Raw genomic sequence first — 27029 nt, forward strand, 5'->3', positions numbered from 1 at the left:
AAATATTATTCACATGGGAGTCCATGTGTTATTATCTTGGCTGCAATAATATTTTTAATTTTATCAAGCTTATCTTTCACTTTAGGTCCTACTTATGCCACATTTAAGACCCATAATTCCTAGACCAAGTCCTAAATATCTTGGAGTTCAGATTCAAAATGTTTCTTGTGTTGGAGTTTATGTATCTTCTCATGTAGCATCAATGTATTTCTAAACTTGCCCCATGTTATTCTACATTCCAGACCCAATGGCACCATAAAGGCATGAAATGCACCTCCTGTGGTGAGCACATCCCATATGAATAAACAATCTTCTTTATTTGGTATCCCCAGTATCTATAATCTGTCAATCATTGAATAGAAAATGTTTCTTGGCTTGCTAACAACTCTTGTCATCTTTATTTTAAATGTAAGGGTAGGTGTAACTGGTGTAATTCTCTCTAGCGTAATTTCGCGTAATTTCCATAACCTTACTCGTAATTATGTGTAATTACGTGTGAAGCGTAACCCAGCATTTAACTCTGTTTTCTTAGTGCCAAATGAATCCTCGTGTCCAAAATGAGCCCAAGGATGCATTTGCCCTAAGAAAATAGCACTAAATGGTGCAGAGCATGAACATCAGAAGCCAGCAGCCACGCGCTCCCTCTTAGTTTGTTGTTCCTGTGCTCCTGTAGTAGGATTTATGCCCAAAATTACTCTTCATCACTCAAGCTGTCATAATCACATAATTTTGTTAGTTTTGCATCACAAGAGTAATGCGTAATTTCTGAATTCTACTCAAATTACTCAGGCATAATTAAAATGTGACCAGGCCTATTTAAAGTTTATTGCCTGGGGAAGTTTTTTTCTCCAAAGACTATTGGTCTCGTATTCTTCATTGTGGGCGAGCCTTTTTATATAAACAAAAATTTCATCAATATAGTCAGTCTTCTTTTAAATTTTTTTACATTAATTGAAAAACACCCCAACCCTTTGGCATATGCAAACTCCACCATTTGCTTGTGCTATCTATATACAGACTCAAGAAGCCTGACGGAGCACAAATATGAAAATGTGAAAGAATAATCCCCATTACAACATTGTGAAAGTTGTGCTTAAGTGAAATGTTCTCAAGATTAAACTGAGTTTTAGCAGTTTTTATTCTGCCTTCAAATGCTGTATACCCCCGATTCTGCTACTAATGTAAAGTGCTATCGAACCTTTGATACTGTTAGTGCATTTCAAGAGATTTCCCATCCTCATTTAATTTCTAATAGAACGACTTTGGCCGCGGTTGACGCAAGTAGTCTCCTGTACAGTCTCTAGTGGCGACGAGGACATCCTATTTATGACAGTCCATGGAGTTGGCACACAGTGTATTCACTAAAGACTCTCGGAGGAATCATGTATTCATTACTTGAGTGTCCAGAGGAGCGATTCCCCAGTCATCCTCCTGCCCCTACATGGGTTCCCCTTTTCACTGGGTGCTCCACGGTCTTCGGAATGAGTCTCAGTGGACAGAACAGCCACAACAAGCGGCTGGGCACCTGCCAGGATCATCATTTTCACAGCATCAACATACTGCCGTGCCATAGACATAAGTAATATTTGCGTTAACTTTTTCGGAGGACTGTAAATATTAACTATGGCGTGCATCACTGCGCTCTATGTCCCCTAAGCCCCAGAATCGTATTTATCCGTCAATCAAATAAATGCATATTTTGACACATTTATTTTTGTTTTCAATGTACAACTGTTAATCCATCTGTATCCAGTGCTTGCCAGCTCAGTCTCTCTTTCAGTCTCTCACTCTCTCCATTAGTTCTTCCGCCATGAAAAATGTATTCTCTCTTAGGATTCCTTTGAGTCTTTTCGTTTTCTATTGCTTTTCCGGACTCATCCTGTTGAGAGGGAGAGGATGAAAGAAAGACAGAGGTCTGATTTTTTTATTTCAGTCTCTCGCTCACTCTCTTAACTTGCAGCTCTTTTATACATCATTCTGTCTTCTCTTGTTTCATGCTTTCTCTTATGCTTTTAATTTTTGTTCCCACAACTGCTATCTTCTATTATCTTTTTTACTCCCTACATTATTCTTTGTTTTCTCATTCACTTATTTCTTCACCAATACACTTTTCCTTTCTATTCCCACATTTATTATTCTGCCTTGTTCTGTACTACTCGCTGCAAAGTGCTTCCGCGCCCCATGAGGGAAAGCAAGCGCTGTATGAATACAATTGACATTTACAATTATTTTGCTTACTCTGCCAATTACCAACCATTTTCTTCTCTTCATTACTTCTTTGTGCTCTATTTTGCACTTCCTGTTTGTTTTTTCACTTTTATTCTGTACATGTTCGTTTCTGTTTCTGCATTGTGTTTTATCTTTCCATTCTCTATTTTACTTTTGTACTTTGTATTTTTCTGTGCCCTTTAGTGTTTGTTCGTAATTTGATTCTTCTGCATTCCTTTGTTTTCTATATTTCCTTTGTTTGGTTACCTACGGTAAGGGTGGCCCTTAGGAGTTCATATATTAAAGAAACATCACGAGAGTCTTTATGCACAGCCAAGCAGTAGCCGGGCGAGACCCAGTCCTTCATAATGTTTAGCTGATGGCTCATATCAGTCCATGGCATTGCTAATATGGTAACCTCAGATTTTCAAATACTCAAATTAGTCTTCCTAACAAAGGATATGTTCTTTAGGGCTAATACATCACCTTTCTCTGCTGCCCAAGACACTAGCTTTGAACCCCGCACCTCAAACCACCTCACATACTTTCTACAAACCTTCATGCACTCATAGAGGCAACACAATTCAAAGTAAACACTATACAAGTAGAGATGCACGTTAGGGTTGACTAACGTACAAGGGAGGTGTACAATGCCCGTGCCTTTGTTGTGTGTTCCACACCCCACCCTGCACTCCCCACAGCCTCTGTCTCATCTCCCTCACTCCTTGCTTCGATCACTATTACTTAGTACCTGGTTAGCTCAGGGTTAAAACAATGTTGTAGAAGCTGAACAGATGTCCACGTTACAGCAGCTGGTCATTAAGAGAACTCTTCTGTTTCCACTTCCCATCTGTGAGCTGTGGCCGTCCATTGATGATCTTGGCTTATCTGGCTACTCACATAGGATTGTGGTCCAGCCCCACCATCTTCACTCGGTTTACTGAAATCCCTGACCAACAGTACCAGCTCCTCTTTGCTTTGATACCTGGACACGTGAGGTCTGGATGAATTTAGCATTCTGAATCCTCAAAGTTCATAGACTACTCTCGAAAAAGGCGAGGCATCATCTTATGCATCTCCCATGAAATGGGGCCATGGCTAAAGCCAATCCAGGAGATATCCTTTCAATAAACTCTAATCTGACAATAAACATGTTCTTGCAGAAGAGTGCAGGTTTTTGGTTAATCAGAAGATTTCCTGTCAAATCTCAACCTTACAAAGGCATCAATCAGTCTGATATCATCCCTCTTGAATCTACAATAGACCGTCTTCTAGCGTTTAATAAACTTAGGTCTGATCTCTGACTAGTCTCTAAAGCAACTTATAATGCGCTCCACCAACCCCCGTTAAATGGTTACAAGAATTTGTCAATGGGCTGTAGCTCAGATCAAACTAGCCTTTTATTTTTAATGTACCACCATATGCATCCTAATGAGTGCCATCCTGCTTTTCTTTACAGCAATCAAAAATAGAAATACCACAACATTGTGGGTGGTAGTGTAGGTGCTGTGCTAGTACATCTTAGATGTCTAAAATTAGAGTTAAGGGGTGTCCTACACAGCCGCGGTCCCTGCAGGTAACAGCTGTGGGGCCAGGTAAGGGGATTTCTAGGGATGATGCCGAGGGGAAATTAAATAAATAATTAACTTTTCCTCGGCATCGTTCCTCGAATTCCCCCCTTACCTGGCCCCACCGCCCCTCGCTGTTACCTGCACGGACAGCAGCTGGTCCTACAACACCCACTAACACATCCATTTGGTTTGTATTCAAAAGTCTGGTCCTTAAAAAGTGGAGTGGCTAACACCAAAGTGTTTTGTAGCTTTAGGTGGGTAAAGGAGCAGTCCCCTTGGGTAAAAGTTTTGGCACAAGTCAATAAGATCCTCAGAGAGGACGACCGAGCTCTGCTATTGCTGGTGTGTGTTTATGTATGTGATGTCAGTGACGTAGTGTCTGAGTATGGGCAGCAGGTGCAGCAGTGCCACAGGCACATTGTTCACTACCACATTCATGATTGCATGATCTGCCTGCTTGTTGTCAGGCACGGCAGTGTAACAAGGCTATTGTTCACTACCACAGTAATTTCTGTAGTTAACAGTTAAAGGCGGCACCAAGAGGGCCCTACTGATTTCTGAAGAGAAACTCTGACTCATTTGTTGTTTTGTAGGGTGTGGTATACTCAGGGCTCTACTAGGCGCATTGCAACAAATAATAACCTTAAATATGGTAAATGAATGTGTCGGATCACTTAAGGAACCAGTTCAAAATAGTTATATTGTTTGCATACATCAACCTGTATTCCGCCATTGAACTGAGAAGGAAAAGGCTATCTCCTTTTGCTTGTTGCAGTCAGTGGTCTTTTTGTTGCCTGAAGTCAGAGATCTAACAAAGAGAGGGAATATTTTGGAGAAAATGCAAGGGACAGAATTCAGAAAATAATCTGCTGATGACTATAGATGTAGAATTTGCTTAAATTTTTTTATTTTGTTTTGCTTTAACTTATGGACTAGGTTTCTTGTTGAGTAGTTCTGAAACGAGGCTTATGTATGGGAGTTAGGACCCGTGTTGGCTCCTAATTGTGTGGGTTTTAGCATGGTGTGGGTGAAAATATATGTGGGGCTTTAAATGTTGGAAGGGCATTCATTCATGAGAGAGAAAAGGACTTAAAATGTTGAGAGCAGACAAGTCGTTAGATGGTAGCATTCGCTGGGATAGTTAGATTTTTGAGGTGGATGCATTTAGGTGTTGGAATTAATTGAAGCCTAAGATGGAAAAGTATTTAGGGGTTGACAGACAGAATGATAATTACTTGGATTTTTGGCAGATAAGACGCTTGTAAATGGAGTGTGAATTCAACCTTTGTGGATTTTAGTGGGAGACATCTTTTGATGTTGGTTAGAAGAAATGTCTTTATAAGTTATATGGAAGGGGCTTCTTTAACTGCTGGATATGGTAATGTGTGGATGTTGATTTGAGAAGAAGCCATTGGATGTTGCTAGAGGAGACATTATGATGTTGAGTAGTGGAGACATCTAGATGATTATAGTAGATATTTTAGATATTGCATGAATGAAACATCTTTATACTCAAAATGTAGGAGTAGACTTTAGATTTTTGGTATGTAATAGGTCTTAAAATATTGAGTATCAAAGTAGTCATTAGATGTTTTGTAGGCAAATATGTCTTACAATATTGGATGTAGGGAGAGTTAGGTTTCCTTGGATTACAAACATTTAGATTTTTGTTGGAGTACAGATCTTTAAATGTTATGTTCAGAAATATATTTTAGTAGTTGGAGGAAAAGTCTTTAAATGTTGGGAAGATGAAAACTATTTAGAACTCAGGAAGAGGTTACGGGGAGTAAATTATGATTGGATGAGAAAATGTTTAGGAATGTTAGGATGAATGTAAGTGTTTAGGCATTTGACAGAGTTTTTGAGTGGAGGTAAAATACTTTTGACTTAGGGTAGAAGGTGCACTCTAGAAAATCTATGGAAGATAGGTAATTAACATTTGAATGCAACTTTTAAGAGTTCAGTTGAGAAGGGGTCTGTAAGTGCTAGAAGAAAACTTTGGAAGCTGGCAGCAGTTGCAGCATTTAAATGTTAAGGGGGCACTGTCTATTAACTTTGAGATAGATGACTTTAGGTCATTGAATGTTAGGATTAGAAGAAGCCTTTATGTTCTTGTGGAAGGGAAGCCATTAGATGTAGGAGCAATTTCAACTCTGTAAGACGAGGTAGCTGTATTTAGATTTTAGGTGAACCATTTATTTGTTCCAAGCAGCTTGAGAAGCCTTTAGACAATTAGAATAGGAGAGATCTTTGGATTTTATGCGGACACATCTTTGGATATTAGATAGAGTGAGGATGCTTAGATTTTGGCCATATAATGTTATGAAACAATATTTAAACAATGCAATAATACACTGTTTAATGCTAGGTGCAAAAATGTGTTTATTTTTAGAGCATGAAGGGCATAAATAGATTGGGAGTGAAAATATCCAAAGAATGAGGAGAAATCTTACCATATTGGGTGCAAAAGTGTTCTATATATTGCAAAGAAATGCTTTGAGGTTTAGTGGCAGGGGCAATATTTAGACACTGAGATGAGTAGAATTGCCTTTAGTGGTCTGTAGTTTTGAGGGGAACTGTGTTGAGTTTTGCAGGGGGTGAAGTCTATAGAGGATGAGGAGAAAGTAGGAAAGAGGAGAACCTTTCCAAGTTGGAATAAACACAGATATTTACATGTTTAGAGTAAGAGAATTCTGTGTGTTTACAGGGGAAGGGTTTAGAAAGGGAGATTATTGTAGCGCCCAATGTATATAGACATAGGAATATTTTTTAGATAAAATGATGAAGTATATTTCACATTTTTATCTGTCTTTTCTTTATATAGGAATCTTCTGAGAGTACCAACACCACAATTGAAGATGAAGACACTAAAGGTGGGTTAATCCCAAATGGTTTTATCATTCTACAGATGCTGTTCATTTCTGCCCTGAAATATTTCATAGATCTCCAGCCAGTGAGGTAATTTCTGCAGCATCTCCTGATCACCCAGGAACCATATAGCCTAAATCATTTTGTTTCCTCACAGATAATTATTTGTACATTTTGGAAATCCAGTATATTCAAATTGTACACCACCACTCATATTGAAAAGAAATAAGTTGCAAAGTTCTTGATAACTAAATCATGCGGACTAGTTTGGCAGGAAAATATTGATAAAATGAGGTTTAACAAATATTGAAATCTTTGCGATCAGAAGTTGTTTGTGAGCTAGAATGCAAATTGCCTTGTCATTGGAACATTACAGATTTGGATCCTCTCTTGTCTAGAGCTTAAATAAAGGATTTTCTCAAAAGCTAATGTGTAGCCTGCCCACTACAAGTATCGATGTCCTCCTTAGCAGCCGTATTGTTTATTGTCTTTGCTACATTTCAGTTCCAGTTTCCTTTTTGCAATTACCAGTCATTGCATGGCTCTTCTGGAGCTCTTCTGGAGCTATTTTAGGTCCTAGCAGGAGCATTTGAGGCTTTCATGGGGGCTAAGCAAGGGTTTGGTTGGGCAACTACATTGAGGTGACATGATGTTTTGGTGCTATGGACATCTCTATCTGTGATAGTCAAGGTTTGGTAATGGGAGCATCTGACGGACATTTAGGGAGTCTTAAGGGGTAGTTTATGGTGTTCTATTTGGGCACCTTTGAAAACTCATTGCTGTGTGTTTTGGGAGCTATACAAGTGTGGCTGTGGGACAGAATTCCTTGTATGACTGGCCTGGCTTATTTTTCCCACAGTGAACCTCTCAATCTGTAAATTAACTAAGGGTGCAGCATGGTGGTTTTGGCATTCCTCAACAAAGCACTAGAGTTTACTGACCAGCCTAGTGCTTTAATAATGGGTGGCTGCGTCCTCCTTAAACTAGTCTATCAAGAGATTGGTATTGGGTGGCACCACAATCAGTAGAGGTTAAATTGCACAGCCCATTTTCTTGCACTGGGTTAGAGAGAAGTCTACTACCCTCTCTGTGTGGTTAGTCTTACAACCTAATAGAACACTAAATCTAAATTCCGTACCCTCTCACAGTAAGGACAATTACATATAGTGCAGAATAGGGCTAGCTCTTTTCACTTTGAATCAGACATTTCAATTTTGAGGTGTGTAAAACCTCGTTCATGGTGGAAAAAGATGAAGCATCTATTTGATTATTCATGCATTGCCTCACTTGCAGACTCATATCAATGACAGCGAGGATACATCAGTCAATGGTGGTGTGAAAATTTACTCTGACGAACACTTATTTTTGTTGAAAAATCTTAGAGCATTGTTGGAGTACACTGAACATTTAATATAACAGGTGAATGTTTAAAATACTTAAAAAGCTATCTGAACAAATAAGACTAACTGAAAAACAAAAATAAAACTCCCCCTTTCTCTCTGGGATCCTCTCCCACCAGTCCTGCAAATGATTAGAGTGGCTTTGACACCGAAAGAGTTGTCCACAGGCACCCCTGGGTGGTACAGATTCTGGTTCCAGGCATTTAAGTACTGGTTGGCATTGTTGTCAGGCATTGAACATAGCACAAGATAAAAATAAGGTAAGAGACGAATACAAAGCAGCAGAAGCTTCAGCAAGTCACCTTCCCCTTAACAGGGAAAAGACATTTTCAAATTGAAAGACAGTGACAGAGTAAAGTATGATGACATGGAGGGTGCCATTATTGGGATTATTTTGCTAGCTTAAGCTGGTTGCCATCGGAGCCTTATTGATATGAATATAAAGTTTAAACCAAGTAGTCCCATTGTAAACCTGGATACATTTGGTCAAATTGAATTTTGATCTTTTTGGGTCAGGAAGAAAAGCCTGTGAGGAACTGTGGAAATGTTATGTCAAGACAGGAGGCTAGCATGATGCATTTATCTTTTATTTACTCATTCTGAGCATCAGCACTATTAAAAGCTTCCAAATGGAACTTTAAAAAATATCACAATGAAAAAATTGAATGTTCAGTCCTCGGTCTGATAGAAGATTCTTGTTCGTTGTGTGTAAGAGAGATTGGGCATTTCACCCACCATTGGCCCGAATTGCTATTGGTCTTGTTTAGCAATACTCAGGTTTTGTTTAGAGGAATTTGGCCTGCGAGGACCATTGCTTAACAATGATAGCCTCAAGGCATATTGGTCTCAGCAAAATTGACAGTTGATGCAGTTTTTATTGCCGTTTCAAGGTGAGACCGTTTAAAAGTAGAGTATGCTGTGAAAAAAAGATTAGTATTAAAGAATATTAATATTAGATGCAATTTTTTTTAATTAACCATCTGATGCCAGGATATTAGGGAGGGAAGTATGGAGTCTCAAGATAGCGAGGTAAATCAGGAGAGCATGATTTGCAAGATAATTGTTCAGAAATTGGGCAGTGCTCTGTGGGAGACAGTTAAAAAAGCTTTACAAAAATAGAGGGAGGCAGTCTTTGTTGAGGGCGATGAGTATTTTTCTGTTGAGCACAGAGGGCCAGGAGGTAAACACTCAAGAAAGAGAAAGCCTGGGGAGATGGTAATATGCAAGAAGGGAGCCCTAGGCGGCTCAGATGGAGCGCGTGTCTGCAGCGGCACGCAGAAGGGGCAGTCAACCACTGCGAATGATGTACCATCAAGTATGATGGAGGTTAAAGGAGGGACATCAAGTTGGAATGAGTATATGCTGGATGTGGACTACAATGAGAATTTTGAAGAGGAATTTGGGGCTACTTCAGATGAGGGGTCAAAAAAGGTGAAGAAAGTAGTCAATCCGATGGGGGCAAGAATCTTTTTGATCCTTGTGATATTAGACATTACTGTGGAAAGGATTGGTGGCATTTGTACCATGTGTCTGAGTATATTCGGCACTGGATTAGAAGGCTATTGCAGAAAGAGGAGCGTAATATAATGAAAGCGCAGTGTTCTCGGCCGGTCATAGATGATAAGGTCACAATGACCTTGAATTTGGGTTTGGAAATTGTTGGAAGGCGGACCCCGAGAAGTCGGTGAGACCACCAAGGGGGGGGCCCTCTCACTGCACGAAGTAGCCGAGCGCTGCCGAGAAGTCTCCTGAGAGATCCTTCTCCTATCACGTACTAGCACAGTAACACCACCACACAGGACTCAAGGAGGTTGTCTTGTGACAAGCAATTCTTTATCAGCAATAAAAAGGTTACGAGGTCAATATTTACACGAAGGGATCAAGGGATCCACCAAAAGTCTCAGTGTCTCTTTGGAAGGGTCGGGGTAGCGGGACAGTCTTTGGCAGGAATGCGGTACGAGGGTACCTGGGGCCCAGTTCTTATCCTCAAGCTGGAGGACCTCCGGATCTCGGAGGGGTCGAGCCGCGACGGCGTCAGCAGGGCTCTGGCGTACAGTTCGTGGAGAGCCGCGATTCAATCAGCTGGGCTCTCAAGCTGGTTTCTGCTCAGCTCGAGCCGCGACGTCGTCAGCAGGGCTCCGAGGAAGGTTTCAGCGAGGTTGGGCCGCGACAGCGTCAGCAGGGCTCCGATGTTCCAGGTGGTTCAGAAAGGGTTCACAAGAGGGAGCCGCGACGCAGTCAGCAGGGCTCGTGATGGTTCCGACAAGAGTTCTTCTCCGTAGGGTCAGCCGCGATTCAATCAGCAGGGCTCTCGACTCCGAGATACAACTGCCGAGCTGTGGTGGGGTCGCCCCAGATATAGGTCTGGAGCCCTTTGATGTCCGGACCTATGCGCCCGAGGGGGCGGAGTGGCCGGGTGGAGGTGGCCAGACGCCCAGCAGGAGAGGCGCCAGGCCCATGGGAGTTGCCGGGCGATCACACCTCGAGAGGGGAGGACAGTTGGGGGTCCCATCGATACTGTCCTCCGCCGGGGGCGATGAATGGTTCCTGCGGCACCCCCTGGCTAGTTCGTGGTGCCTCGATGTCGGGGCTTCGCTGGGGTCGAGGCCGGGTTGAGCGGGGTCGCGCCGGCTGGTGCACGGGGTGACGTGGATGCCAACAGGATGGCGGAGCCACGAGGAGTATGCGACCACGTGCAGCTCCGGGTGAAGGGCCTTGGTGCAGTTCAGACGGGTGGCCCGTGAAGGCCGGGGCGGGGAACGGGCACAATCCAGGGGGTTACGGACCACGCCACGAGGCCGGGTCCAACAGAAATGATAACCTATTTGTTCAAACTAGGACAGGATCGTAGAAAAGGTTTAGAGGGCTCTCTCAAACAATGTCAGGACAAGCTCCTTGATGTTTTAGGGCCCTTAGCAAGGATGTTTGACGTGGTGGAAGATGCTTTTCCTAAAGCAAAGGATCTAAATATTGAGATCTTGGTGCCAGCGTGCAATATGTTTTCTAGGCAATGCTAACGCTGGCCAATTAAAGTTGAGTGATCTGGCCAAAAGAGAGACAAGAGAGGACACCAAAAACCTTTTGTTTCGTGAAGGAATGGTGAAGTCCTTTGGAAAATTCGTGCAGATGTTCACCATTCTGGATAAGGCGCAGTTTAATATGAACAGTGTATTTAACATTGGTAGTTTTTCTGAGCGGACTGGAAGGAGAGGGCAACCTTTCAGCTGCACCCATTACAATACCCATTACTATGGCTACCAGTCAAATGGTAATTATGGATCCGGTGGAAATCAAGGAAATTTCTATACCTGTAGGGGAAGGGGCGCCAGATTTAAATCTTCTAGAGGACGAGGACAAACCTCCAATGCAGGACTAGGTGAGTACGAAGATCAGTATTAGCTCTATCCCTATAAAGGTGGGAAGAAGATTTAGGTTGTTTCACACTCAGAGGAGTCAAATAACAAGGAAGGAGATCAGGAAATGTAGACTATTCAGGTGGAAAGGTGTTTTATACCAGTTTCAGTGCCTTCCGTTTGGATAATCATCAGCCCATTTGGTGTTTTACAAAAGTGATGAAGCCAGTAGTTGGGTATTTGCGAGAGAAGGGTGTTCGGGTGATAATATACCTAGACAATACCCTGTTAATGGGACAGTAGTTGGAGGAGTTGAACAGTCAGCTGGTTCTAGTGAAGGATTTGTTGGAAAATGTGGGACTTGTAGTGAATTTAGAGAAATTAATTTTGACTCCAACACGTTGTATGGAGTTTTTAGGGTTTGTAGTGGACACAGTGTCTTATCAGTTGCAGCTACCGGAGAAGAGAGTCATGAAGATAAGACAAAAAGTTAAAGCTTTGTTAAGGAAAGATGATATAAAGTTGAGAGAGTTAGCTCTAGTGATTGGCCTGTTATCTTCGACAGTTCAGGCTTCATCATTTTTCCAGGACCATTGCATAATCGAGCATTGCAAAGGTTGAAGATGTCTGGTTCATCCAGAGGTCTGTGGTATGGAGACACAATAGTTTTGAGTCAAGATGTGAGGATAGAGTTACAATGGTGGAAGGAGAATTTAGACACATGGGATAGAAAGGTGATATTTGGGCTGAAACTGTATTTCAGTTTGGAATCAGATGTGAGCAAATTAGGATGGTGTGGCTTGTTGCTCAGGTCAAGAAACAGGAGGTGTTTGAAATACTTTGGAGAAGAAAAGTCACATAAATTAATTGGAAATGAAGGCAGGGATATTTGTCTTGCAGAGTTTCAAAAGGCAGTTGGATGGTTAGTCTGTTCTTTTGTGGATGGACAACATATCGACAGTGACCTATATCAACAAATTGGGAGGAACAAGATCAAACAGATTGGTGGATTTAACCCAAGAGATGTGAGAATTTTGTTTGGAGCACAAAATTGTTCTGCAGGCAGAGTATTTACCAGGTGTTTCCAAAGTTATAGCAGATTGGAATTCAAGCAGTGTGACCGATTACAGCTATAGGAAGCTGTTGGAGGATTTGTTTGTGAAAATTCAGGAGACTTTAGGACCCTTTTGGGTGGATCTCTTTGCATCCAGGCTAACAGCTCTGTTAGAAAATTATATCAGTTAGTGACCGGATCCAGGAGCGATAGCAGTGGAAGCGTTTAGTCAGAATTGGAAGAGTATGAAAGGCTATGCTTTCCCTCATTTTGCAGTGATACAGAGTGTTGATTTAGATGAGGAAGCAGATGTGTCAGATGGTGTTGTTGACCTCACTTTGGACAACACACGTTTTGGTTCCAACTTTGTTGGAAATGGCAGTCAAGATTCCATATTTAATTCAGTTGTGCGAAGGACTTTTGCAGGGAGTATAGCAGGTGGAACACTCTTTGGTATCAGTGGGTTTGCTCAACCTACTAGTATTTAAGGTGTCAGAAATGCTGGAAGATTCTCGGGCCTTTCGGGAGCAGCTTCTGAATTGCTTAATGAGTCATGGGGACTTGGTACAAAGAAAAAATACAGAGGAGCTTGATGAGTTTGGCTACGTTGGTGCTTGGAAAGGGATTTGGATCCTGTGCAAGCGGATGAGGTATAAGTGGTGAATTCTTTAGCGGAATAGTTTGGTAAAGGCTTGTCATACAGGACGGTTGTGGGAAGATTGCTGCACTGAGTTTCAAGTTAAAGGGTACCTTCTGTCATTGCATACGTGATGAATGGAATGCTGTCATCAGAAGTCAATACCTGCTGGATACTAGAGGATCTGGGAAGACATCTGATTCTTTAACCAGTTGATCCTGTCACTCTGAATGACAAATGAGGCTACTCTTATGAATATTAGTGGAGTCAATTCTTTTGTTGACATTGGAGCAGCTGAATTACACCACAGTGTGTTCTGTGAAAATCAGCCCATTCCATAACTCCAGAGAGTGAATTTGGAGCCGTCCTCATAGGGACTGACCAGAGAGCTCCCCTTTTTGTAATGTTACATTGATTCGGAGAGGATGGATCAACAAAAGGGATGTTTCCATCTGGTCTTACACATACACAGCAGACATACCTCATAGCAGTAGTAGCATGATTAACAAACCTGCTCTCACTGACACCTGAGAAGACTTTGGCCTGCATCATTGACGCTGACATAGGAGACAGTGTTCCTGTGCATTGTGTCAGAGCAGGTGCAGAAAACCATCTTGACAGAAGTATCTATGAAGTTACCCCTGAGAATGACTGAGATATCATAAAACCATACCCTGGTCCTTCATGCAAACAACGAATCTAGGGTCAAGAGATCTGGATTCTTCAGTAACAACTGAATAGGATACTAGGCACACCTATTACAGATCTTTGAACCACAGCAGAAGGCCAAGCTAAATGTTTGATCATAGATGGGTCAGTATTGCTTAGTGTACCTTGAGCACATTGTGGGCAGTGCAGTGGAAGGATTTGCTGGCTCAAGGGACGGTCGAGGCTGTACTGGCCTAGGGAATCTCCACTATCCAATCTCATTGTGAGAGCCTTTTAAAGTCTTAGCTGATACTACAGGACATTTGTGGCTATCGTTTCCCATGACTGTCCTCACTGAGAAGAAGTTCATCTGGACAGCTTAGTTTCTTGACACCTTGAAGTGGATATTATGCACCTTTGTTGACAGCTCCTAACCACTGCTCACAAAGTAGTTGCGCCATTGTGGTCTCATTTAATTGGAAACAAAGGGAGCTTTCATTCACTTTTATCTTACCTATGGAGCAGAACCTGGATGTGATTGAGGATTAGTGCTATGCTGTTGGGCACTAGGTCCTACTTTTTTAACACTAATTCTATCATTCAGGAAGGCCATAACATACTCCAGGGCTGATCACAATGAAAACATTGAGCTATTGCCGTGGTATATTTTGTTGCAATGGATTGGACTTCACTGTAAAGCATAATGCAGGGACATAATATAGAAATTCTGCAGAACTTTGTTGAGGTTTTACCAATTAAATGATAGGGGGCTTAACTAGAGAGCAGTAATCTCTCAATGTCTATTCCAAGATAAATGTTCTGTAAAGATAAAAGTGCTTGCATGCCACAGAAAATGGTGTTATCCTAAGATCCTTTTCCCTTTTCTGGTCTATCCTGTGTTTTTCTTCTGTGAAGTAGGCAACCTACAAGCTCACTGAGAGGATGCATTTTTCTCTGAAGTCTCAGTAGTGCACCAGGCTCTGCTGACCTGGAGTTGTGCTCACAGTGCACCCCCATACTGCGCAGATAGCAGTGACAACCCCAGTAAAATCAGGCTATGGGGAAACTGACAGGTGGTGGCAGGTGTATTGGTAGTTAAAGGCTTTTTACCAAATCCCTGGTAAAATCTTCTCCACCACTCATAACTGGAGTCCTTTGTTACCTCAGCTTAGTGTGCTGCTGGTCCATTTAATAGGTTAGTTTGTTGTGTGTTTGGGTCCACGCACTTGGTGTGTGTTGATAGCTAATAGAGCATAGCAGGAATCCTATGAAGGCCCATATTCAATGCAGCAGAAAATATTTATATCCCTTCACAGAGTAGGAAACATCTAGTATTCCTGGGGCTGAGCCTGAGGGACCTCATAGCAGTTGTACCCTTGTCTAGTTTCAGGCTGCAGTATTAATTCAGAATAGAATCAGAAGGGAGACTCCATAAGAGGAAAGCCATAGTACAAAAGCTTCAACATCATCACATCTAGTTATTTCCCAATCATGAGAAGAGGGAATAAATGACTCATCGATTGTGTTGATTCCTTCCCGATCACCGAGTGTAGACTCAGTGTCAAGCAAGTGGTGTATCAAAGTGTGCCAAACTCAAGTGTAATATCAGAACTATCTTAATCAAGCAAAAATTACAATGTAATCACCATCAAACACGTTTAAAGCCTTTATGGAAGCAGCTGCTGATTGGATCACTGGAAATTGTTTACAGCTAAAGGGTGACAAGACAGATGTTTTCTTCATCGGCCAAGACCCTTTAGCTTGGTCAGCAGCTTTGTGGTCTGTAGGACATTGAAAAGTGTGCATTGTTCCTATTCCTGAGCTGCTTCACCTACAAAGCAATGATCGAACTTGTCCCCTCTACCTTAGAAAGAGGTTCACAGTACATTGTCCATCTTGTGCACACAAGTCATCTGCTAACAAAAAACCTGTACTTCCCAAGATCAGGAGAAGAACAGGAGGACGCCCCTTCTCTTTTCTAGACTCTTTTCTAGCACTGGAACTCTCTTCCTGTAGAGTTGACATTGGCCTCCACAGTCGAATTTTTCCAGAAAAGGTTAAACATACGGCTATTTTAAACTCTGCTTCTGTTTAGGCTGTATTTTTAGTGCCAAGAAACCATTGGTATCAGTGCGCATTTCCAAATTTTAAAAAATACCGGTATAAACATGCACTAGCTTGAAAATTACTTTTAGTATCAAGACTATTGATATCATTTTTAGTATGAGAACTATAATAAAAACCGTTGCAGCAAATTAATTTTCAATAATTGCAATCATACCCTTGGTCCCATCAGACCGGTTGAATGTCTAAATCTCACACACTCCTCATCATTTTTATATCACAATCCTCACATCTATAGACATCTTCTTTTATAACCACCAAATATTTTAGCTAGAACACATAACATTGTCTAGACAAGTATATAAGTGCTTTCTTGGTAAGGAGCAACGGTGACCCAAATCAGCTCACAGATGAGCTAACTCAGAATATCTTATTTGTGTCGGGCCAAGTTCTCATGTAGAGTTCATATATGTCCTCCCCATGTGTGCTCTGCCAGTAACTGGAAAACACAGATATACCACTGAGGAGCATATCCTCAAAATAGACAATTCCTTGCCCATTTGGTTTCTGTCCTTCCCCTTCTTTGTAAATTCCCTGGAAGAAAGTCTGCCAAGATACGTTTTACATAAGTTGGACAGGGTTACGATTATTTATCTGTTTTCCTGTCACTGGCTCTAGTTTCATTAAACTACTTGTCATGTTGACCCATTAGGTTGCACTCCTCTGGATGTCTGGTCATGCACCAGCATAGAGGGCCTGCAGACTGGGAGCAGGGTGCTGACAGTTTTTGTTACCCTCAAGTCTGGTAACAAAGCTGGGGCACAGATGGAAGCCTTGATCCAGTGACCACTCTTGGAAGAAGAGGAAGTTGTAAAGCCCTGTGTGTGGGAAGGAGGTGAACCCTGTGCTCTGATATGGGCAAGGCCTCGCAAGCTGAAGTCTGTGAACCTAACAGCCTCTGTGACGGCCATGTAGTCCACCTAGCCAGCTCCAAACTAAAATCATCAGCATTTTCAGATAGTCAAGGATCCACATCAACCATTCTAGGAAATTGATTGTAGTGACCCGGCATTTCCCCAATCCATTCTGTATCACCACTTACGTTTCATCCCAATTCCAGCCAAACAAAGACACAACGAATATCCTCCTTTACCCTTGGTTATATGTTAGTGCCCTGTTGCCCGAGTCTAATCACCCTTAGAATAGAAATGTTGAAATAATGAAGCTTGCCCTTACCTCGTTGTTCCTACAGTTGCATCTGAACTTTCATGTTAAATCTGAGTTCCCCAGTTCTGATGGATGGCAAGTTGGTCCAAGATCAGCCATATTTTGTAAAACCTGCACTTAAAGTTTGGTACTCCATGGGCGCTTGATTAAAGGCGAAGCCCGATTCCTGCATCAGCAGGTCCTCAATTAGAGGAATTACCTTGAAAAGAGTTAGGGTCCTTAACCTGTCTTTCCTTAGTACCATCCTTTGTCCCTAGAATACAGGCTACTAGTCCCCTTGTGACCCAGATAACTGGACACTTTAAATACGTTGACTCAGTATGATTTTGGACCAGACTCCTCTACTGAATTTGTAGCCTTTAAATGGCTGAGAGTCTTTTGGGCATGTTCTTTTTTTGCTAATTCTCATTCATCCGAGATAAAATCCTCTGATCTATCTCACTGGAAGCAGAGCAATTAAAAATCTAGGGTAAATGGCAGACAGATACTTTTCAGCCCCACTTCCCATTTTAAAGCAATTCTGCCCTGCTGGATAGGGTCCCCGGGGACCAATAAGGCTCTGAGAGGGGAACTTCATGCCCCCTTCACCTTAAGAATTCAGCCCTGTGGGGATAACAGCCCGCTAGGGTTTGGTCAAAGGCCATGCGCAGTGTGGGGTTGGCTGCCTGGAGGAGTTAGACAAAGAGCCTGACTGAAAGCCACACCCTGCAGCCAACCACAAGCACGACTAAGGTTGAGCACTACATTGAGTTGGCTGCCTCCGGGTGGCTGCCTGCAAGAAGTTGGATGCAGGGCCTGGCTGTATGCCAGGCCCTGTTGTCAACCGCGCACAATGAAAGGCTGTGCACAGGTTGGAGTTGGCTGCCTCCAGATAGGTTGGGCACAGGGCCTTGCCCTGTAGCCAACACCTCTGCTGTGCACAGCCAAAGACCTGCGTAGTGTGGGGTTGGCCGACTGTGGAGGGTTGGCCGCAGGCCTTGCGGCCAACCCCCCGCCATGCACAACTTAGGGCCGAAAACAGGAGGGGGGTTGGCTTAATGCGTGATTGTAAAATATTGCTTTATGTTAAAAAAAATCTAGAAATTTACTGAAAAAACTATTGTTAAAGTAATGTTAAAGTTAGTGAAACATTTTATACTCTAAAAACTCAAAGAAATTCACCAGTTACAGTTATCTCAAGTAACTATAACTCGTGCCCTAAGGTATAACTCGTTCGCTTACTTGCCATGCACTGGTAATTACCCCACTTATTACATAACTCATGACATCTTTTTTGACAATAATATCACTGCAGCATTTGCAATTCAGCTATTGATGAGAAAACTGTGCATTGTTACTTTAGAGCACGAGTTATAGTTACTTGAGATAACTATGACTATGTCTGCTGAATTTCTGTGGTTTTTAGATCTTAAAACATTACGGTGTTACTGACCATTTCACCTAACCATAATGTTATTTTAACCTTTGTTTCAGTGAATATATATATTATCCACAGAGTAGTTATAGTTAGGAATGTGTTCACATGGGCCTTGTTTGATGAATCTGCACCAAACTTTCTAAACAAAAAGTTCATCCACCTCAGCTCCTTCCTGGAATGTTTCATGGTGTTATGTCAAGCATGGGCTGAGAAAAAGGGGGATTCCTAAATTTCTCCAAGTTATTTACATAGACAATTTTAGAGGGACGAAATTACACAAAATTTGGCAGAAAACTAGACCTTTACCTACAAATTGTGCTCTTTGGGATTTGGTATAAATGTGTTCAGTAGCTTTTGAAAAACTGAGGTTCAAATTGTATAGATATATTGACAGTTGGGCTTGAATTAAAAAATTAAAATTTTCCGATTGGCTGAGGGGGGCTTTTTGCAGCAAGTGCTGTGATTGGCTGGTCGCAACATGAACAAGAATGTTATGGCCACCATTACAGGACATGAAGATGTGGTCCCTGTGTCCTGAAAGGGTTTTTTAAAAAAGACATGAGGGGAAATTTGCCAGTTATAGTTTACCCATCTAACTAGAAATGGTGCTCTCACCATGCGTGGTCTCTGTACTGTGACTGGGCCTAAATCTGGAATGAGTGGCTTCAAGAAGATGTTTGTTGTTGTGATAGGTGGTTAGGCGTTTGTTTATCATCTTTTCCATGACATTTTACTGGGTAGTTCTATGAGATAGACCAGTAGTTAGCTAGAGTCTTCAGGTCTGGTGAGGGTTTCTTGAGGAAGGTGAGTATGGTGGCTTGTTTCCAGGCATCCGGTTAGGCCGCTGGCATGATTGAGTTATTCATTATCGCGATTAGGGCTGCATTGATGGGGCCCAGCCCTCTAATGAAGATGTAGTGAGGGCAAGGGTCTGAGGGTGCTCCAGAATGTTTGGACTGCATGGTCATTTCGGTTTCTGGAGTGGTGATGGCGGACCAGGTGGTCAGGGTGGTCCTCTGGATTTCGGGTGAGATGGACAGGAGAGCTGTGAGGGTTAAAGGATCCAGCTGGGGCTCGAAGTTGTTGAAGATGCTGGTGATCTTGTTGCTAAAGAATAGGAACAGCTGGGTGCAGAGGTCCTGAGAAGGTGTTATGCTGATGGAGTTTACTGATGGTGAAGTGAAATCTTCCACTATGGTGAAAATGTCTTTGGCTCTGTTGGTGCTGCTTTCGATGTGGTTGGTGAGAATGGAGCATTTGGTGGTTGTGATTTTCTGATGGTAGCGTCTGAGGGCAAATCTGTGCCATTCTGACTTTGTCTTCATCTGCGCTCAAGTTGTTTGCAGTGACGTTTGGTAAGCTTGCTTGCAGTCCTTGTTCTTGTGGCTTTGTTGGCTTTGTGAGGAGCCAGGGTGTCTGCGCAGGTGGTGATCCGGGTGTTAAAATTGGCCATGGATTTGTGGAGGTTGTTTCTATGTCGAGGCTGGGGGTGTAGGGGTTCAGAAGACCAGGATGCTTCTGAGATCTTGTTCCACCCAAATCAAGAAGACTTGATGTTTCTGCAGGGTGTGGGGAGAGTATGTTGAAGTTGACAAGGGCATGGTCGGAACAAGTGATTGGTTTCGACTTGTGTTAGAAATGGGGGTCTCTAGTTGGCCATGGTTTGCCACTTTGTCCAAATAGGGACCATTGCTTCTAGTCAGGGAAAGGGGGATACACTCCTAAAATAACCCCTGTGGCAGTGTGTAAAGAAAGCATTTGTGAACACATACAGTAACACAGTGAAACCACTGCAAATGGACACCACACCAGTTTAGAAAAATAAGTATTCTTTATCTAAACAAGGCCAAATGACAAAATCCACAATACAATATTAAAAATAAGACTTTTAAGTGGTAGAAATAGTTCAGTTCAATGCAAGTTGTAAATGCAACACTTTTCCAACAAAGTACCTCAGATGCGTCACGCAAAACAAACAAAAGGGTCACAGGGAAGGTGATGCGTCGGTTCCTTGCTTCGGGGTAGGTGATGCGTCGGTTCCTTACTGCAGGGGAGGTGATGCGTCAGTTCCTTACCGGAGAGGAGGTGATGGTTCGGTTTCTTACTGCATTCTGGTTACGATGTGTTAAGATGGCGCCTCGATACGACGTGACGATTCAGTGCGATGCGACAAAATGGCGACTTGATGCGATGCGACGATCCGGTACGATGCGTGTACCTTTGCAGGCGCACGGCAGGTGCTGCGATGGTCTTCTCGACGATGCGCCGGGACTCGGTGCGGATGCGGCACGCTTCTCCTCTGTGGCTCGGCAATGCGTCAGGACCAGCTGCGGATGCGGCACGCGTCCTCTCTGGGACTCGCCGATACGTCGGGAATCGGTGCGGATGCAACACGCTTCTTCCTCATTGCGTTGATCTTCCAGCTCCTAACAACAAACAGTCTCTAGAGGTCCTAAACAGCAGCAGGCCCCTCTTTGCAGGTTGGAATTCCCAGCAAGGAAAATCAGGGGAACTGGGGTGAAGTCTTTTTGTCCCTGAGACTTCAGACAGGAGGCAAGCTCAATTTCAAGCCCTTGTAGATCTTCCTCAAGATGACAAAGCAAACAGCAAAGTCCTTTTTCTCCTTTCCTTGGCAACAAGTAACCACTGCAGGCCAACCCCAAACAGCAAACAGCACAGGGGCAGTAATCAGGGCCGGACTGGCCGTAGCGGGCACCGGGCAATCCCCCGGTGTGCCGCACGGGTGGGGGCCGGTGTTGGGCCCCTGGGTGCCGTTTTTTGCTACAGGGCCGTTTTTGCTGCATAGCTGCAAAATCGTCCCTGTAACAGAACTCAGCAGCACCCTCCCCCCCCCCTTCCTGGGGGGGGGGCAGAGGGGGCCAGCCGAGCACGTTGCCAGGACCGGTTGTGGTTCCCAGTCCGGCCCTGGCAGTAATCTTCCTTCAGCTTCTCCGGTTCTTCTCCTTGGCAAAGGTTCCTCTTGATTTACCAGAAGTGATCTAAACTTTTGGGGTCCTAGTCCCCCTTTTTATAAACACAAATCCTTTGTCTCTGAAGGCAGAGAATGTCTGTACCCAGCCAGCACCAGTTCTGTCCTCTGGCCCTGGGCACACCTGGTGCACTGTACTAGGGTCTGACAAGTAAATCAAATAATCCAATCATGGAGTCCCTAATCCGTTACAACAATTTACAATAGGGAGCAATTGCACTTTGGCACTGAACAGCAGTTGCAAAGTGCCTAAAACATCTAGACCAGCCATAACCCAGGCGGCAACAGCAAACAAAAATGGAACGGAGACCCACGCCAATGGTTCCAAGTCTAACAACTTGCCTACTGGGATGCTGCTGAAGCTGGGGTTGAATAGGTGTCCAGCGGCGTGTGTGGAGCCTTCCACGTGCTGGGTGAATCCAAGGTTAGACAGGTTCTCGGGGTGGTTGGTTGTGTTGGGAACAGTGAAGTCCTCCGCGTGGTAGTTGAGGTTGCAGAGGAGGATGAAGTTGCTGGAGTCAAGGATTAGGGAGGCAATGACATCCAGTAGCGGCTCCTCGAGGGAGTGCTGCGGGGCAGTGAGGCGGGGCGGGGGAGGGGCAGGGTGGCAGGTTGTAAACTCCGGCACACAACCGACCGGAGTTGAGTAAATAAATAAATAAAATGAATTACATTGCGTGTGCTGCAACACCAAATCGGCGATGCAGCGTGCAATGTAATTTGTTTTATTTATTTATTTATTTACTCAACTCCGGTTGGCCGTATGCCGGAGTTTACTACCCCCCACTCTGTCCCACCCCCGCCTGCCCCACTGCCCCACAGCACTCCCTTGAGTAGCCGCTACTGATGACATCCACAATAGGACTGCCGAAGTTGGTGTGTGGTTTGTGGGGGAGGGGACAGTAGATGAGGGTACTGCTCAGGGTGTAGTTGGCGGTGATGTGAAGTTTGAAGGTCAAGTGTTCCATGTTGTTGTTGGTGCTTTCTGAGGTGGTGGAGCATTTGATGGATTCTTCAAAAAGAATTGTGATTCCGCCTCTGGTTCTGTTTGAAGTGTCCTGTCTTGAGATCTTGCACCTTGGGGTGGGGGTGATTGCCATAGCGATGTGTTGGATGGCGAGGCGTGGCAGCAGCGTTGGGAGATGTGACCGGGGCTCAGGACGTGGATGGTCATTGTGGAGTAGGGATGGGTTCCCACTGAATGCAGCCTCCATTAAGTGAAGACAGCTTTGGCAGGAAACCAGTGGTGTCACTTCCTGTTCAGATGGATGATGGGAAATGAGTCCTCTTGTTTGGCTTTATCTTTTATAGACAGTTTTGACGGCGAACATATTTGCCTACTTATTACAATGCCACAGAAATTCACATTTCTGCCCACTTTATCAGTTTCCCCAGTGCGATTGGCATACCGAACCTACGTCTAGTTCCCTTAGTAATGTAACGAGGCAGACATTCATACAGTTTTCAGAATGCCACATAAATGCCCATATTCACCTAGTCTATCCAATGCTGCAGCACTGTATATAGTTGTCGTTTCCACAGAAGGTAAATAATGCACATATTTTCGCAGTCATACACCTTGGCCAAAGTTATGATAATGCACGTGGGCCCAGTTTTCACAGGGTCACACAATGCGAACACGGTATTCCTCCAGTTTACGGTCTTTCAAGGGTTTCGAAGTTCGGAAACGTAACATTTTCAAGACTCGGATACTGTCATATGACTTAATGTGTTCTGGTTAAAATCTTACTTTTCCACGATGCCCCCGAGAAGCCCTTGTGGCTGTCAGTCATCCTGAAAATGAGGATAGCCCCGGTATGACCGGATTCCACTTTTTGGGTGTTGGGGGTGCACAGGCAGTGATTCCCATCTCACCTCTTGGTGAAATTAGATGGTTTCATTGAAAAGCTGATGGTTCTCAGCGTGACATTGACTTAATTGAAAACTCACCCACGCTCCCCAGCAGGGGAAATGCAAGAATCAATACAATAATATCACTGCAGCATTTGCAATTCAGCTATTGATGAGAAAACTGTGCATTGTTACTTTAGAGCACGAGTTATAGTTACTTGAGATAACTATGACTATGTCTGCTGAATTTCTGTGGTTTTTAGATCTTAAAACATTACGGTGTTACTGACCATTTCACCTAACCATAATGTTATTTTAACCTTTGTTTCAGTGAATATATATATTATCCACAGAGTAGTTATAGTTAGGAATGTGTTCACATGGGCCTTGTTTGATGAATCTGCACAAAACTTTCTAAACAAAAAGTTCATCCACCTCAGCTCCTTCCTGGAATGTTTCATGGTGTTATATCAAGCATGGGCTGAGAAAAAGGGGGATTCCAAAATTTCTCCAAGTTATTTACATAGACAATTTTAGAGGGACGAAATTACACAAAATTTGGCAGAAAACTAGATCTTTACCTACAAATTGTGCTCTTTGGGATTTGGTATAAATGTGTTCAGTAGTTTTTGAAAAACTGAGGTTCAAATTGTATAGATATATTGACAGTTGGGCTTGAATTAAAAAATTAAAATTTTCCGATTGGCTGAGGGGGGCTTTTTGCAGCAAGTGCTGTGATTGGCTGGTCGCAACATGAACAAGAATGTTATGGCCACCATTACAGGACATGAAGATGTGGTCCCTGTGTCCTGAAAGGGTTTTTTAAAAAAGACATGAGGGGAAATTTGCCAGTTATAGTTTACCCATCTAACTAGAAATGGTGCTCTCACCATGCGTGGTCTCTGTACTGTGACTGGGCCTAAATCTGGAATGAGTGGCTTCAAGAAGATGTTTGTTGTTGTGATAGGTGGTTAGGCGTTTGTTTATCATCTTTTCCATGACATTTTACTGGGTAGTTCTATGAGATAGACCAGTAGTTAGCTAGAGTCTTCAGGTCTGGTGAGGGTTTCTTGAGGAAGGTGAGTATGGTGGCTTGTTTCCAGGCATCCGGTTAGGCCGCTGGCATGATTGAGTTATTCATTATCGCGATTAGGGCTGCATTGATGGGGCCCAGCCCTCTAATGAAGATGTAGTGAGGGCAAGGGTCTGAGGGTGCTCCAGAATGTTTGGACTGCATGGTCATTTCGGTTTCTGGAGTGGTGATGGCGGACCAGGTGGTCAGGGTGGTCCTCTGGATTTCGGGTGAGATGGACAGGAGAGCTGTGAGGGTGAAAGGGTCCAGCTGGGGCTCGAAGTTGTTGAAGATGCTGGTGATCTTGTTGCTAAAGAATAGGAACAGCTGGGTGCAGAGGTCCTGAGAAGGTGTTATGCTGATGGAGTTTACTGATGGTGAAGTGAAATCTTCCACTATGGTGAAAATGTCTTTGGCTCTGTTGGTGCTGCTTTCGATGTGGTTGGTGAGAATGGAGCATTTGGTGGTTGTGATTTTCTGATGGTAGCGTCTGAGGGCAAATCTGTGCCATTCTGACTTTGTCTTCATCTGCGCTCAAGTTGTTTGCAGTGACGTTTGGTAAGCTTGCTTGCAGTCCTTGTTCTTGTGGCTTTGTTGGCTTTGTGAGGAGCCAGGGTGTCTGCGCAGGTGGTGATCCGGGTGTTAAAATTGGCCATGGATTTGTGGAGGTTGTTTCTATGTCGAGGCTGGGGGTGTAGGGGTTCAGAAGACCAGGATGCTTCTGAGATCTTGTTCCACCCAAATCAAGAAGACTTGATGTTTCTGCAGGGTGTGGGGAGAGTATGTTGAAGTTGACAAGGGCATGGTCGGAACAAGTGATTGGTTTCGACTTGTGTTAGAAATGGGGGTCTCTAGTTGGCCATGGTTTGCCACTTTGTCCAAATAGGGACCATTGCTTCTAGTCAGGGAAAGGGGGATACACTCCTAAAATAACCCCTGTGGCAGTGTGTAAAGAAAGCATTTGTGAACACATACAGTAACACAGTGAAACCACTGCAAATGGACACCACACCAGTTTAGAAAAATAAGTATTCTTTATCTAAACAAGGCCAAATGACAAAATCCACAATACAATATTAAAAATAAGACTTTTAAGTGGTAGAAATAGTTCAGTTCAATGCAAGTTGTAAATGCAACACTTTTCCAACAAAGTACCTCAGATGCGTCACGCAAAACAAACAAAAGGGTCACAGGGAAGGTGATGCGTCGGTTCCTTGCTTCGGGGTAGGTGATGCGTCGGTTCCTTACTGCAGGGGAGGTGATGCGTCAGTTCCTTACCGGAGAGGAGGTGATGGTTCGGTTTCTTACTGCATTCTGGTTACGATGTGTTAAGATGGCGCCTCGATACGACGTGACGATTCAGTGCGATGCGACAAAATGGCGACTTGATGCGATGCGACGATCCGGTACGATGCGTGTACCTTTGCAGGCGCACGGCAGGTGCTGCGATGGTCTTCTCGACGATGCGCCGGGACTCGGTGCGGATGCGGCACGCTTCTCCTCCGTGGCTCGGCAATGCGTCAGGACCAGGTGCGGATGCGGCACGCGTCCTCTCTGGGACTCGCCGATACGTCGGGAATCGGTGCGGATGCAACACGCTTCTTCCTCATTGCGTTGATCTTCCAGCTCCTAACAACAAACAGTCTCTAGAGGTCCTAAACAGCAGCAGGCCCCTCTTTGCAGGTTGGAATTCCCAGCAAGGAAAATCAGGGGAACTGGGGTGAAGTCTTTTTGTCCCTGAGACTTCAGACAGGAGGCAAGCTCAATTTCAAGCCCTTGTAGATCTTCCTCAAGATGACAAAGCAAACAGCAAAGTCCTTTTTCTCCTTTCCTTGGCAACAAGTAACCACTGCAGGCCAACCCCAAACAGCAAACAGCACAGGGGCAGTAATCAGGGCCGGACTGGCCGTAGCGGGCACCGGGCAATCCCCCGGTGTGCCGCACGGGTGGGGGCCGGTGTTGGGCCCCTGGGGGCCGTTTTTTGCTACAGGGCCGTTTTTGCTGCATTGCTGCAAAATCGTCCCTGTAACAGAACTCAGCAGCACCCTCTCCCCCCCCTTCCTGGGGGGGGGCAGAGGGGGCCAGCCGAGCACGTTGCCAGGACCGGTTGTGGTTCCCAGTCCGGCCCTGGCAGTAATCTTCCTTCAGCTTCTCCGGTTCTTCTCCTTGGCAAAGGTTCCTCTTGATTTACCAGAAGTGATCTAAACTTTTGGGGTCCTAGTCCCCCTTTTTATAAACACAAATCCTTTGTCTCTGAAGGCAGAGAGTGTCTGTACCCAGCCAGCACCAGTTCTGTCCTCCGTGGTGCCGCTTTCTGGCAGGAGGTGGAGACAGCATTGTTGAAAGCAGACCTGGCCCAGGCAGGTGAAAGTAAATCTCCTCCTCCTACTCTATATTCAACCCAGGTCCCATTCAGCCCAGCCCTGACTCATCAGACTGCCGGAGCCGCAGCCCTCTCCCAGCTCCTGTCACTCACAAGCCAGACATGCAATACACTAACCTAGCAGAGGCATACTGGATGGTTTGGCAAGAAAATACCTACTTTCTAAAAGTGGTATTTTCAAATACAGAAAAATCACCCAACTAAAAGATGCACTTTAACATTCTGAGTTCAGGCATACTAAACTTCCTTTTCCTATCTTTTTCCCTGGGTCAATTATGGTTATAAGA

The 27029-nt window shown here is 43.9% G+C and overlaps 1 protein-coding gene across 5 annotated transcripts in view; it reads left to right on the plus strand.

The window, feature by feature from the left end:
* The window catches only part of CAMK2A (calcium/calmodulin dependent protein kinase II alpha), a 614478-nt gene that overhangs the window by 502765 nt on the left and 84684 nt on the right, over positions 1-27029 (plus strand). For all 5 annotated transcript variants that reach the window (XM_085617723.1, XM_085617725.1, XM_085617726.1 and 2 more), the window contains one exon: positions 6604-6652. In XM_085617723.1, coding sequence (XP_085473849.1) covers positions 6604-6652 — 49 coding nt within the window. The remainder of the gene's footprint in view (positions 1-6603; positions 6653-27029) is intronic.

The sequence above is a fragment of the Triturus cristatus genome, chromosome 7 (genome assembly GCF_964204655.1).
Source record: "Triturus cristatus chromosome 7, aTriCri1.1, whole genome shotgun sequence".
Lineage (NCBI taxonomy): Eukaryota > Metazoa > Chordata > Amphibia > Caudata > Salamandridae > Triturus > Triturus cristatus.